Source organism: Equus asinus, chromosome 2 (genome assembly GCF_041296235.1).
Source record: "Equus asinus isolate D_3611 breed Donkey chromosome 2, EquAss-T2T_v2, whole genome shotgun sequence".
NCBI lineage: Eukaryota > Metazoa > Chordata > Mammalia > Perissodactyla > Equidae > Equus > Equus asinus.
In genome coordinates, this window is record NC_091791.1 from 103,169,971 (window position 1) to 103,183,609 (window position 13,639).

Here is a 13,639-nt window from a genome sequence, read left to right on the forward strand (position 1 = left end):
TGCTTTTTCCTGCCCCTCCTTCTCCCCCATACAAAGAAGCCCTGGTCCACTGCCCTTGCTTTGCAGAAAACATTGCAGAACTTATGGAAAGTCTGTGCTTCAGAAGCCGAACACAGACAGCGAGTCCACAAAAGAGCGAATCACTCCCCATGTGATCCTGCAGGAGCCCTAAGGGCATGAGTCCTCCCAGCTTGCAAGGATCCAGAGGCACCATACATATTACACCCTAGCCTGTTGGAGACTGCCCAGACATAAAACCAGGCTCCCTGATGTGTGCTCAGTTGCTCCTTCAAGACAGTTTATGATGACTAAAAGGAGAAGGAAATGGAGAATGCTAAGTAATTATGATGCCCACAGGGTCAACACAAAGCATACCTCACAAGTATAGGATACAAATTTTCGCTTCCAATCTAATCTGCAGTAAAACATAATCAGTGGTACACCGATACTTAAGCACTAAGATTTAACTCAATATGTCACCAGCAGTTCATTTCTAACGGAGGTGGCTCAAAGCCATGTAGAACACTTGCTCTGATCTGGAATGACCTATCTGGAGGGCCACACTTAAGATCCTTGGAAAGGTCAGGTGCACCCAGAGTTAGACTTAACACGCATGTACTAAGCACTTACCACTTCCCAAGTTCTATGCTGAGAACATTCAAGAGGAGGATCATCAGGATGACTGGAGGCTTTGACATAAGCAGGGCTGCACAGCCAAGTGGAAAGAACACGAGCTTGGCAACCAGGCAGACCTGAGTTTAATTCCTGACTCTGAAACATCAGATAGGTGGCTGACCTTGCACATGTCACCCAAGCTTTGGCCTCAATGTTTTTTTTCAACTGCAAAATGGGAGTAAAATATTTACTTTTTTCATAGGTATAAAAAAATTAAGAGTTAAAATCATATTTTTATCCTATTAGATTGCCAAAATTAAAAAGACCAATAATGGGCAGTGTTAACAAGAGTATGGGGACCTGGCACTTTCATCCATCGGTGGTAAGAATATACATCTATGTATTTTCTAAATGGAGTAATCTAGAATATGTATGAAATATAAAATATGCATAACATTTGATCAACAGACTGCTTTTGAGAATTTATCTTAAGGAAATGACTGGCGAAATTCACCAGGAGAATAGCAAGAATACCCACCTGCCTATTGTTTATAACGGAGAATTGTTTACATTAATTATGGCCCATCGATACTATCAGATTGCTATTTTAAAAACCAATAATGCCATTTGCATTCTTTGCCATAGGAAGTTGTTCTTAGTTTATAAACTATATGACAAAATATATTATCTTATGAAGTTAAAACGGGTATGTATATAGAAATATATTTAAAGAAATAGCTGATATACTTGAAGCTGTCGATTTACAAACAAATGGCTAATAGATCCTCTTCATCTTGCTAATAGTGTTTATCTCTGAGCAGCCTGATTCAGAGAGGGCCTCCGTGTTACAAAATTCTTGAGGCACTATGTAATTATCGTAGATTAGAATGAGAACGATGCCCCTTGGAGTAATGCAATGCCATAGCCCTGAATTGGGTGCTTTTTAATTTCTTCTTTAAGTTTTTTTATCTACACTGAAATTTTCTACAATAAAAATGCATCATTTTTTTCCACTGGAAACAATAAAACCATTTCATTTTTTGAAAACAAAGTCACATACACAGAGAATTAACCCCGATGCTAGTGTGTTGGGCACTCAGTAAAAGGACGCTTGGTGCTTTTTTTCACTGGTTGTCTCTGAGCTCTCAGGCTACAATTCTATACTCTGCTGTGTCACGCTGCAGCTAAAACTGCAAATTACAACGCGCAGACTCCCTTGTAGGTTGGCTTCCTGGTAAGTCCTGCCAACAACAGGCACCAGAGGGTGATAGGAAGGCAGGAGGATGAAGAAAACGACACCCTTTCTGTTTTCCAGTTCCAGTTAAGGAGACAAGAGCAGCAGCAGGCGATCGGCTCAACCCCTGCATCTTAAGGCACACAGCACCAGCATTGCTGTACCTTCTCACAGGTGCCAGGAGAAGGCGGGACGCACCCCCTTGCCATTTTGACTTAGGCCACTCTACCCTCCCTCACCCTCTCCACTTTGCCCCCTGGTCCACTGAAGCCCTTGCCAGGTCAGGCTCCCTTCTCAGAGTTCCAAACACCAGCCTCATGGAGCCCTTCAGCTCCTCAGCTTTGGTAACTCCATCTCTTTGCTTTGCTTCCCCATCATTGTAGGCGGTACCCATCCCTGCAGTTATTAATCTCTTTGCATCCCCTTTTTGAACTTTCAGACTTCTGCCACCTGTGTGAACCAAATCTCATCTTTTGAAATACCTATTATCTTAGCTGTATCATGTATCATTTTTATAATTAGAAAGCAATAAAGCTACTTCATTTTTCTAAATGTCCTAGTTTTACTGAGCACAACTCTTAAAACTTATTAGCTATTGTACTCATTATTCCCTATTTTCTTAGGAATTTCTCTAAGTACACCTGCTCTGAGCACAACTTATCCTCTTCACCAATCTTGGGCATAGGCATTTTTGTTTGCAAGGGAAGATTCACCCTGAGCTAACATCTATTACCAATCTTCCTCTTTTGTTTTTCCCCGCCCCAAAGCCCCAGTGCACGGTTGTACATTCTAGTTGTAAGTCCTTCTAGTTCCTCTATATAAGCCACCGCCATAGTATGGCAACTAACAGATGGGCGGTGTGGTTCTGCGACCGGGAAATGAACCGGGGTCACTGAAGCAGTGACAGCACCGAAGTTTAACCACTAGGCCATCAGGGCTGGCTCCACAGACATTTCCTTTAAATCCCAATAGCACAACTAATACAAGACAGAAAGGCTTATTAACACTTCACTAAACAATAAATGATATAACGCAAGATAACTCCTGACAGAAAATTTAAAATTGATTATTGGTATAGCTGTTCTCATTCTCAAGTGGCCAATTGCCTCTTCTGGCCTCCTCCACATGGCAGATGCCATCTTTCCTCTATGACCTATGGGTATGGGGACCCCTCTGCATAGACCAGAGTTTCTCTAATTTCAAGCTCAGGAGAATTATCTCTTCCCCCTTAAGGCCTATTTTTCAGGCATCTTTTCTTGTTCCAGGATCTTTTCCTTTCCAGGATGATTGGCAATGGGAATAGCCAATCCATCCAATGACGACACTGCTCTCTGCACACAGGAAGCCGTCGTGGACAGCAGTGCTAACTATCATAGTACAAACAGCAAGTGTACTTACTGCCATGACCTAAAGATCCAGAAGCACACACCCTTGGGTTATTTGTATGATTGTAAGTATACGGGGAGGCTGCCCAAGCAACATCTAATGTTGAAAATCTCACCAGTCTGTTGTTTGGGATCCAAGAGAGTATCTTCCATTCTCACTTGTGAAAATTTAAAAAAAAAATTACATACTTATTACAGTTCATTTTTTCAAATGTAACTGATCTGTGAAATCCAAAAGTAGGAGAACTACTGCATGTTATTATATTGAAGAGATTTGAAATAGATTAAAAAGTTAGAACTGAGGTTGAATCAGAGGGAAGCCCTGAACATACCAAAACAGGAGGGAAGAGGCCCAGCCCAGCCCAAAGGTGAAGTGAGCCCAATGGGGATAATCGTAAGCCGTTGGGATCCTGAATGGCCGAGTGAAAATATACAACAGAATGGGCAGTGGAATGGGAGCCACAGGACAAAATATACTCAAACTCAGCTAGGCGCTGTTTACAGCCAAAAGCTGGCAGCAACAGGAAAGGATGTATTCTCCAATGGGGAAAGTTAGCAGGACAAGAGAGACAGTTGAGGCCCAAGCCAAGCTGAGAATTCAAATTCCACAGAGGACGACTGAGGATGAACCAATTCATTTTTCCTGGGCCAAAATCACAAAAAGCTAGGAAGTCCATGCCTTGGTTCATTCCAGGGCATGTGAAGGTCTGGGTCAACAAGACTAATTTCAGAGACCACCTGCTGATGGGGCTGAGGCTCTACTTACATGGCCATCCAAGGTTTGGAAGAGCTGATAGACTAAAACTAACATGGGTTTTGGAGCTGGATAGACTGGGTTCAAATCCCAGCTCTGTCACAAGCTAGCCATATGTACAACCTTGGGCACAGGTATGCGTGTGTGTGTGGGTGTGCCTGAGTGTTTTAACTATCTTGACAGTTTCTAATGGCATTTCTGTCTTGGACTAGCTATGTGATCTTGGATAACTCATCTTAGCTCTTTAGTTTCAGTTTCCTTATCATTTGAAGGACTGGGACTAAATAATATACAAGAACATTGCCAGCTAGAACATTTTAAGTTTCTTTTATTCTAATGTCCTTAAATCTCTACAGAAAAGTAGTTTAGGATAGACAGAAGTTCTAGTCTTTTCTCTGGAACACCAGCTCTTTAAATTACATCCAAACCTCACCCCTGTGTACTCAAGTCTTCATATGTAGAAATAAGAGAGAAGATCTACTTTTGTTGGGCCATAGTTAGGATTAGATGAGAAAATATATGCAAAAGAACAAGGTTCTTTCTTGGCCCATAGAAGGTGCTGAATAAGTTTTTTTAGATAAAGTCTGTGAGTGCTCTTATTGTAGTAAAATAAAGCCTTCACCGCCCATAGTGGAGTAAAAGACTATTGGCACTAACTTTAAATGGTCCCAGATGGTTAAAATTGTCAAGATTTTTTACCCAATTTTTATAGTTTTGTTTCCCCTAGAGCATTCAGCTATTACTTCTTAATACCTTGGTGTGTTTACTAATAGCATGCCCTTTTCTCTTTATTCTTGTTTGTTTCTGTTCCACAATGGCCTTGGAAGAAGATAATCAAGTTTGTAGAGTTGTATATATACTAAGAAGAAATATACTCTGATTCTCCTGTGAATAAAATGCTGGGCTGTGTGTTGACTTCCTATAAATTATTTTGTCACTGTCATCCACCCAACAACCAAAGTCCAAAAATTGGGAATCATGCCAGATTTTTTCCTCTCCCTCATTTACATGCCGTATCTACCTTTTAAGCAGTTCCACAATCACTGCCTTCTTGCCACTCTAATCAAGCCACCATTATCACTGCTGCTCTAACCTAATTTGTTGACTCCCTGCTCTTTTAGCCCATGTTGGAAAGAAGTATAAGAGTCAAGGGACCACAGCATTGGTCCTCCTGGATTCTATAGAACTCAGCCCAATTCAATACAAACTACCAGTCCAGCAAGACGGTAGACTGATTCTTTTGGAAACCATCTTTTTCTTTTGTTTTCCTCTTACAGACATGTGTTGCTAAGAGATCTTTGGCTTGGCAAGACCCGCTGCATTTTTGCTTGAAAATCCTGGCTTTGTCTCCCTGACCACAGTTATCAAAACCTCCCAGCCATCCTTAGAGGCTCCATTACCATCACCACAAAAGGAAACTACTCTACTTTTAAACATTCTTGCAAACTCCATGGGGGCCAAGATTACTTGGGAAAGAAGAGTACAGTCTAGGAAGTGCCAAGTTCAGATTTAGGCTCTCTAATCTTTATGTGAAGATTGCCTCTTTGCTGGTCAGACCACACACAGGGCAGTTCTGTTACCTTTAAGAAGCCTGTTATTAAGAATGTGTTCAGAGAAAAATCAATGAAGACCAGAACTTCAGGAACAATATCACATAAGCAATGTTTACGAACTGTATCAAACTTGGAGAAGGACTTCACACGGGCAAGTTAAGGCATGTAAAAAGGGGATTACATTTTGCCCATGGAGTACCCCAAGGTAAGACTGCCTAAAATGTGTGACGTTTACAGGGCAGAGATCAAAATATAGAAAAACACAAGCCCATCTAATTATGCACAATGGAATGGGCATGCCATGAAATGGAATATCAATCACAGAAAGAGTTCAAGTGGAAGTTAGATAAACCATATCTCAGGTAGGTTCTAAGAAGGGTTCATAAGCTGAGACTTACAAGCTCTTTTATAGTGAGATGTTATGCATCCATGGCAGTCTCAAGGCTTTTGATAATGATGTGCTATGACCTATGGATTTTCTTATCAGTAGAATAACACTATGATTTCCAAGTCCCTTTCAGCCAAAATTGTTTGGGTGATTCAAGCGATCTACAAAGTGCCTTGAGCTCCACGATGAAAGATGCTTTATAAATAAAAAGGGTAATTTTAGTCATAATAAATAATCGTAATGATGATGAATGGCAGTGTCACTAAGAAGAAGCTGACCTGCCATTAGGGAGTCCAAAGCAACCAGCTGTGAGCTGGAAATAACTGTGTCCAGGCCAGAAGGATGCTCAGTGACTGGGACCACATTAACCTTTCAACCAAAGACCTGGATCAAGCCCCTGATTTGGAGGTATGAGCACTTGAAACGGAAGAAACTACAATACTTATCCCTGAGCTTAAATATTGCCTTGGGCTTATGAGATCTTTTCCCAGACAGGTCAATAGGGAGCACGTTATCTTCCTCTTCCAACAGGAGAGAAATCCGAGCAGATCAGGAGAAGAGCCAGAATTCCAAACTAGAGTTATGACTGTAAAGCCAGCGTTCTTTCCACTCTCTACCAGACCCCAGACAATTTAATGGAAGGAGAAAAGAGCCAATTTGTTTGACAAAATGCTGAAACGGGATCACGTCCCTCAAGATGGCTTGCATTGCTCTTTTCCATCTATTTGGGCTGAGAAAGCTTGCTAGTAAAATGCTTGGCCCCTAAGCAGGGAGGAACCATTCCTTGCTGTCCTAGTGTTCTCCAGAGCGAAAGAAGCACATGGCAGGAGCCAGCTGAGTTCTGTTGGACCGAGCGTGAACACTGCTTTAGGCCTTTATCCAGCTTGAGATCTAAGAAGCTTAATTGCTGCCAGAGGCCAAAGTGATGCTCCTTACTGAACGACTTGGCCTCCTATGCCTCGCAGGTGCTTGAAGACCAACCAGTCACCGCAGGCAAAGAGGAAGGACTCTACTCTCTGCCCATCAAAAAGCTCCTCCAAAAAAAAATGGAGTCTGGCAGCTACAAAACCAGGAAACATTAGGAAAACATGGATGCCTTACTTATCTTCTTTTTTTCTGTACCTATTGAAATTTTATTTTTACAGCCTATAGCTTTCACTTGCTTGCATTTTGGCATAATTTAACATATTTTACCATTTGTAATTTATTCTGATCTTGTTTTATATTTTATCATCTTTATATTTTTAACTTACCAATATTCTTTTTCGTGCTTATCCTTTGAAGCTGGTCTTTTCTCAGATGTTTCACATTTATTTACTTTTTTCTTAAAAAGATTAATTACTGTTTTATCTTTCTTAAAACATTCTTATTTATTTTAAGTCATTTAAATTTTATCTCTGAAATGTTTTTCTTTTTTTTCTTTATAATTCTCATTTTAATCTCTCGTGTTTCACCTTTTTATTGTTGCTCTCTTTTCTCAGTTCTCTAAACTTGTGTTTTTGCTTCTTTAATACTGATATTTTAAATTGTAAGTTCCTTTTCATTTTTAGCATTGGGAATTATTTTTTCTTTCAATTTTTCTGTTTATCTTGTATTCTGTTTTTTCCATGGGATACCAACATCTGTTTCTATAGTAAAAAGAATTATCTATTGCCATAGGAAGGGGCTTTAGTCTCTTTCCACAGAATTTGAGACAGGTATTTATGAATGTTAATCCTGCCACCCCCACCCACTGGCCATGGGACCTTGGGGACGTGCTCTGATATCTGGGCCTCAGCTCACAAACCCTGAAAATGCAGATCCCTTCCAACAGACTTCATTGAACACTAGAATCCATCTTTCCCAGTATATAATCCCAAGGCACGCAAAGGCTAGGTGAGGAGAAGCACCACCGTACCTTCTCTCTTTCAGCCAACCATTTTCCAGTCCTTCCACGTTCAGCCATTTTTCAACCATTTCAGCCATTCCATTTAGATGAGGTGACACCCTTATTATAGCTGTATCCAGAATTCAGTAAAATACAACTGAAAATAAACATTTCTCTGCAGTAAACATCAGAAAGCAAATGAAAACATTGGTCTTAACTGCAAAGAAATCGCAGGTTGAGTCCTTACTTTGCTGCTAAACCATCTTATGACCTGGGCAGGTCACTTGATCACCCTGCATACCAATTTTCTCCTTTTTAAAAGGAGTACCAGGCTAGATTATTTCTAAGCACCCCTCTGGTATTAATTGCCTATGAATCTATACCTTTCTATTTAAAAAACTATGAGACTCACATCAATGTGTGAAGAGAGTATGATATTATTTGTGCCAGCTAATAGAAGCCCAAGAGAATTTATTCCCACCAGAGTACCAAGCCCTCTCTAATCACACCCATTGGGCAAAATGACAAGATGTTACTGTGGTGACATAAATGAGGGCCAGGTTGAGTCAAGTGCCTGACATACTTGCCATTGATGACACCATCTGGGTTGAGCATGGGGATGATCTTGAAAATGAAGTTTTCCCTCAAGAGCCTAGCCACAGGGTCACTGCTGACCAGGAACTCCAAGGTCCCCTTCATCACCCAGCTGGCATTGCTCTCTCCTGGGTGAACTCGGGCGGTGATCACCTGGTATGGACGCTGCCCTGCAGCAAAAGGAACACAAGAAAATTAAACCTAAATACACTTTCCATTTCCATCAAGTCCATCTCCAGGGGGCCAGAATTACACCTGACAGGCATGAAGTCCGAAACAAGTTGATTGTTTCTAATATATATCTGATCTACATTTATCCTTATCCATCTACCTCTGCAGTCTGCAAGGCTCAAGAAAGTGTAAAGTTAAGCTCAAGGCTGTTATCAAAAGCATAAGTACTTAGTGGAAGGAAAAGAAGCCAAGAAGAAGATTTTATCAAGACCATGAAAGAAGGAATTAACTCTCCAGAGTTCAATAGCATGATGCTGCATGTCACAGGTCTGAGGTTGAATCTTATCTTCATCACTCACCAGTTGTAAGATCTGAGGCAACTGACAATTTCTTTAAGGCTATTTTCTCATCGGTAAAATGGGGACAATGATACTCACCTCATGTGGTTGTTATAAAAACAAAGAAAATGCAAATATAAAGCACTTGGCATATTGCTTGCCATTGAGTACATGTTAGTTCCCTACCATCTCAAGTATAAAGTCTGTGGATAGGATGGTCCCTCTCATTATCCAGTAGAAATAGAAGTTAAGCACAGAACTTGTATTGGGAACTTCATTATTTTAAGACACTGAACCCAATCCCTGAGAGAAACTTGACAAAAAGAGGGAAGCACCTGGAAGCTCAAGCTTGGAGTTGCAATACTTTCTTCACTTTCTGAAAGAAATCAAGGTAACACTCTCTGCCCAACCACAGGGAGCACATTGACATGAATAGACCTTCTGGAGAACATTTTGATGAGATAAAGATAGGCTAGTCTTCCTTCCTTTGTTGATGAAAGACATCTGGAACATTTCAGTGTTGAGACATATTCTAAGACCACATCTGGGCTCAGGTGAAAAACATGTTTGATTGATTAGTGATGTCTGTCCCCCATGTATTTGGGAAAGGAAGTGAAAGATGTGACATCACACTAGCAACTCACCATGTCTGCTCTAACCTCTTGTCCAATTTTATGTGTTTTTTACTCTCTCCCTTTTGTGTGTTCACCCAATTCTGTATCACTCCTAAACCCAGTCTAACGACAAGAATCAAGGATTTGCCAAGTATAAATATCTCAGCCACTAAACAGTCTAAAAGTTAAACTACTCATTTCTTTCCATGTCCTTCAAATCACCATGAGTTAAATACGTCTTTTGTTCCCTTAAACAGTAGTCTTTTTGAGGGAAGAAACTGTGTCTTTAATTCTGTACAAAGAAAGAGAAAACTCAGTAACTCTCAATAACAGAGCTAATGAACAGGTAATAGAAGATACAAAGAAATAAACTTTTAAATTACTAACTGTACTACTATAATGATCAATTGAGACAAAAAAAAAAAACCTCTTTCTGTTGACAGCCATTGAGATCTAAGCTTAAGGTGCATGGATCAGTGCATTTTTACTGACTATGGTGAGAGCAGGTCACTTCAGCTCTTTGTAGATCATTTGTATGTTGGGGATAATATTCGGTTTTGTTTTTCATTAAGCAGATGTCTTGAGCATATTCCAGGAACTGCAGGAGGCACTGGGTAGAAAAAGTTGAATAAATTATAATCCTTGTTCTGTAAGAGGCCAAAGCAGTTGTTGGTAGTGACAAATATGCAAGCAAAGAATGACAAGTGAGCTAGTGGAGGTGTATACAAAGCACCAAAAATAGATCTGACTGAGAGGTAAGGACATTTCCCAAGACGTGATGCTGTTTAGACTGGGTCTTGCAAAATAAGCACTAACCAGAGAGAGAAGGTCAGAAAAAGATACATGCAAAGAACACAGAGGAATAAAAATTGGTGCATTCAAGAATAAAGAAAAGCTATGAATGGCTGAAGAAAAGGACTGAAGATGGCGGCACATGAATTTAGAAAGGTAGGCTGGTGTCAAACTGGTAAGATCCCTCCATTAGGTTTTGTTTAGGGATTTGGACTTGTATTCTGTACATCAGAAGTTCTCAACCATAGATTCAGCATCTCATTGGTATACTGTGATCAGTGATGGGGTCTATTGAAGAATCATTGATTACTAAGGACAGTGTAAATGTTTGCTTATAATAGATAGAAAGATAGATTGATAGATAGATAGATAGATAGATAGATAGATAGATAGATAGATAGACTGACAGACAGACAGACAGCCTGGACTGCCAGAAAGACAAACAAGTGGGTCCTAGAGCAAATTAAGCCTGAACTACATACTGGAGGCAAAAATGATAAAACTGAAGCTGTCCTACTTTGGGCACCTCATGAGAATGCAGGAGTCTTTGGAAAAGACAGTAATGCTGGGGAAAGTAGAAAGCAGCAGGGAAAGAGGAAGATCAAATACGAGATGAATTAACTCCATAAAAGCCATAGGCATGAGTCTACAGGAACTGAGTAGGGCTGTTGAGGACAGGACATTGTGGACATCACTCATTTATAGGGTCACCAGGAGTCGAAGTTGACTTGATGGCATGTAATACATATTGTGTGTATATATACACACACACACACACACACATACACATATGGTACAAACTTCTGGTTGCCTGCCCAACAGCCTTTCTTTCTTACGACTAGTACCCCTGATGTGTGTGGGGAAAGAAAGAACTCCCAGCTTTGTGGATCCTCTTGTAGGTAGGAGTGGCCATGTGACAGAATTGTGACCAATGAGATATAAATGATAGCAGGAGGTGAGTCTTTCTGCAAAACTGATTAAAGGGCACAATTTCACCTGGAAGGTGCCTTCTTGGTTTTTGTGTCTCATCCTTGCCCTTCTTCTTCCTTTTTTGAACATAGATATGATACTTTCAGATGAGAAAGCCAACTTGAGAATCAAAGTCACATGATAAGATGGTGAACATAAAGGTAGAAAGAGCCTGGATTCTTGAAAAATTCCTTAAGCAGTTACATTGCATCTTCACTAGTTTCTTCAATGCTTCTGGCTATTTGAGACCAATAAACCAGTATTTGGCTAGCCCAAGGTTGTCACATTTCTGTTACATCCTGCTAAACTCTAGTATAACTTATATGATTACAAGAATAGATTTAAAGTCTTCCCTATAATAATATTACCTTGAATGGCATAGATTCAGGTGTGCTTTCTGGATTTGGAAGAAAAGAGTGAAAGATGGAGTTGTAATAAGAATATTTAAAATGTTTGTCCAGAAAAGAACAGTTGAGAACTACTACTTTAAGAAATAGAGTCAATAGTGGTTTTTCAGCAGGAGAAAGACATACCAAAGACTGTGCTTCAGGAAAACAATTCTAACATTATCGTAAATCAAGTATTTGTTTAATCAGAAACAGTATGGCCTACTGGAGCAGAGAACAATTTTTAGAGCCATATTTCCAGAGTTCAAATTCCAGTCACACCACTTTCTACCTGAGATATTACAAAAGTTTCTGAAGAAATTCAGTATTGGATTGGGTGTTCTGCATGTCAAACTAATTATTTCCTAACTAGAACTTACTAACTAGAATTTTGGGGGTGGGGAGAGATATATCTCAGTTAGCTAGCTGAGCACAGTTGAAGTTAACTGAAGGTCAACTTTCCCGCTATATCATTTGTCACAATCATTTTCACGCCTTCCAAAGCAAGCTATTTTGGCACTCCAATAAAAAGCTTGTTGAGAAATAAAGAGGCTTGATGAATTTGTACCCAATCAGTAGCCTATTTTCAGTTCTATAATTCCATATCACTCTCTTTGTAGTTTTTGAACTATGTTCATTTACAGCATATTGAACGACAATAGTAAGTGCTCCCAGCCCAGCAAGAAGAAATAAAAAATAACTTAAGCTCTTGTAAATTTTCAACACCAACTGAACACTCTCATTGTCTGGGCCAGTTGGCTCCCATTACCTGATACCCAATACAGCATAGTGCATTAGTCAAGAAACCAAATGCAGCCCTTGCAAAGAGACATCAACAGTATGTTTCTTCCCTTTGGAAATTCGGGCTCATAATCTGCTATATTGTAATACACCATAAGACCTAACAAGCTGCTCTGAGCATCCTGAAGAAGCAAATGAGGAAAACTGTGAGTTCTCAAGAAGGCATAAGCAGCATTTTAGCCACTTCTAGTTGATTTTCCTCTCTTCCTCTCTGTGATTTAAGACAATTTTGCAGTCGTATTGGTGAGTTAAACTTATGGGACCATTCAGTTGTAGCAGTAAATGACGCTCCAGAGATCCCATAACAGACAACAGCTGTAAATAGTACGCAACACACATATCATGTGTTTTTTCTTGTAATTGACAATTTCAGTTTTAAGAACTCATCTCTGCTGAGGGAAGGGCAAAGAGTGTCAGGTATCTGCATTTTTTTCTCTGCAATTTATAAAATCTGTTCCAGAGGCCACCAAAATCTATCAGGGAGTCACAGTTTGGCAATATTCTAATTCTTAAAGCTACATATTGAATTAATATCAGTGGTAATGACATCTGTAAAAAGAGGTTAGAAACAAGTAGAGAATTGTATAATGCCTAAGAGATATGAGGCACGAGGCCAATGAGAAACTGAATAAGAACTGAAGACATGTGTGATGATACACATGTGTACCCAACTATATAAACATCCATTCATTTATTCCCGCTTTCTCTCAACAATATATATGAAGCTCCTACTGGCACTCTGCAAGGTTCTGGAGATTCCAAGAGAAATAATGGTTTTTGCCCTCAGGGAACTAATAATAGTCTAGTAGGAAAGACAGGCACATGGATAATTATGATCCTATGTGATCAGGGACATTTGTCAAGACATTTTCAAAGCACAGTGGAATGCTCATTACGACATTATTTGTAATAATGAGAGCAACTGGAAATGACTTAAATGTGCATCCACAGGAAGCTAGTTAAGGAAATGATACATAAAACAGAATACTATGCAACCATTAAAAATGGCACATAGATCTTTTCTGTTGACATTAGAAGATATCAGAGACATAATGAGTGAAAAAAATAGGCAAAGAGTTGTATCATAGAAGGACCCATTTGTGTGCAGTTGTAACATGTACTTGAAGGTATCTACATATAGAAACACATATGTGAGTAGAGGTCATCTGGGTACTTTT

General features: G+C 39.8%; 1 protein-coding gene across 17 annotated transcripts in view; it reads right to left on the reverse strand.

Annotated features, from left to right (window-relative positions):
- The window catches only part of AGBL1 (AGBL carboxypeptidase 1), an 806,151-nt gene that overhangs the window by 507,900 nt on the left and 284,612 nt on the right, over nucleotides 1-13,639 (reverse strand). For all 17 annotated transcript variants that reach the window (XR_011497368.1, XR_011497363.1, XR_011497373.1 and 14 more), the window contains one exon: nucleotides 8,380-8,560. Coding sequence is in view for 12 of the 17 variants with exons in the window: in XM_070495693.1 (XP_070351794.1) it covers nucleotides 8,380-8,560 (181 nt within the window). In the remaining 5 variants the exon portion in view is untranslated. The remainder of the gene's footprint in view (nucleotides 1-8,379; nucleotides 8,561-13,639) is intronic.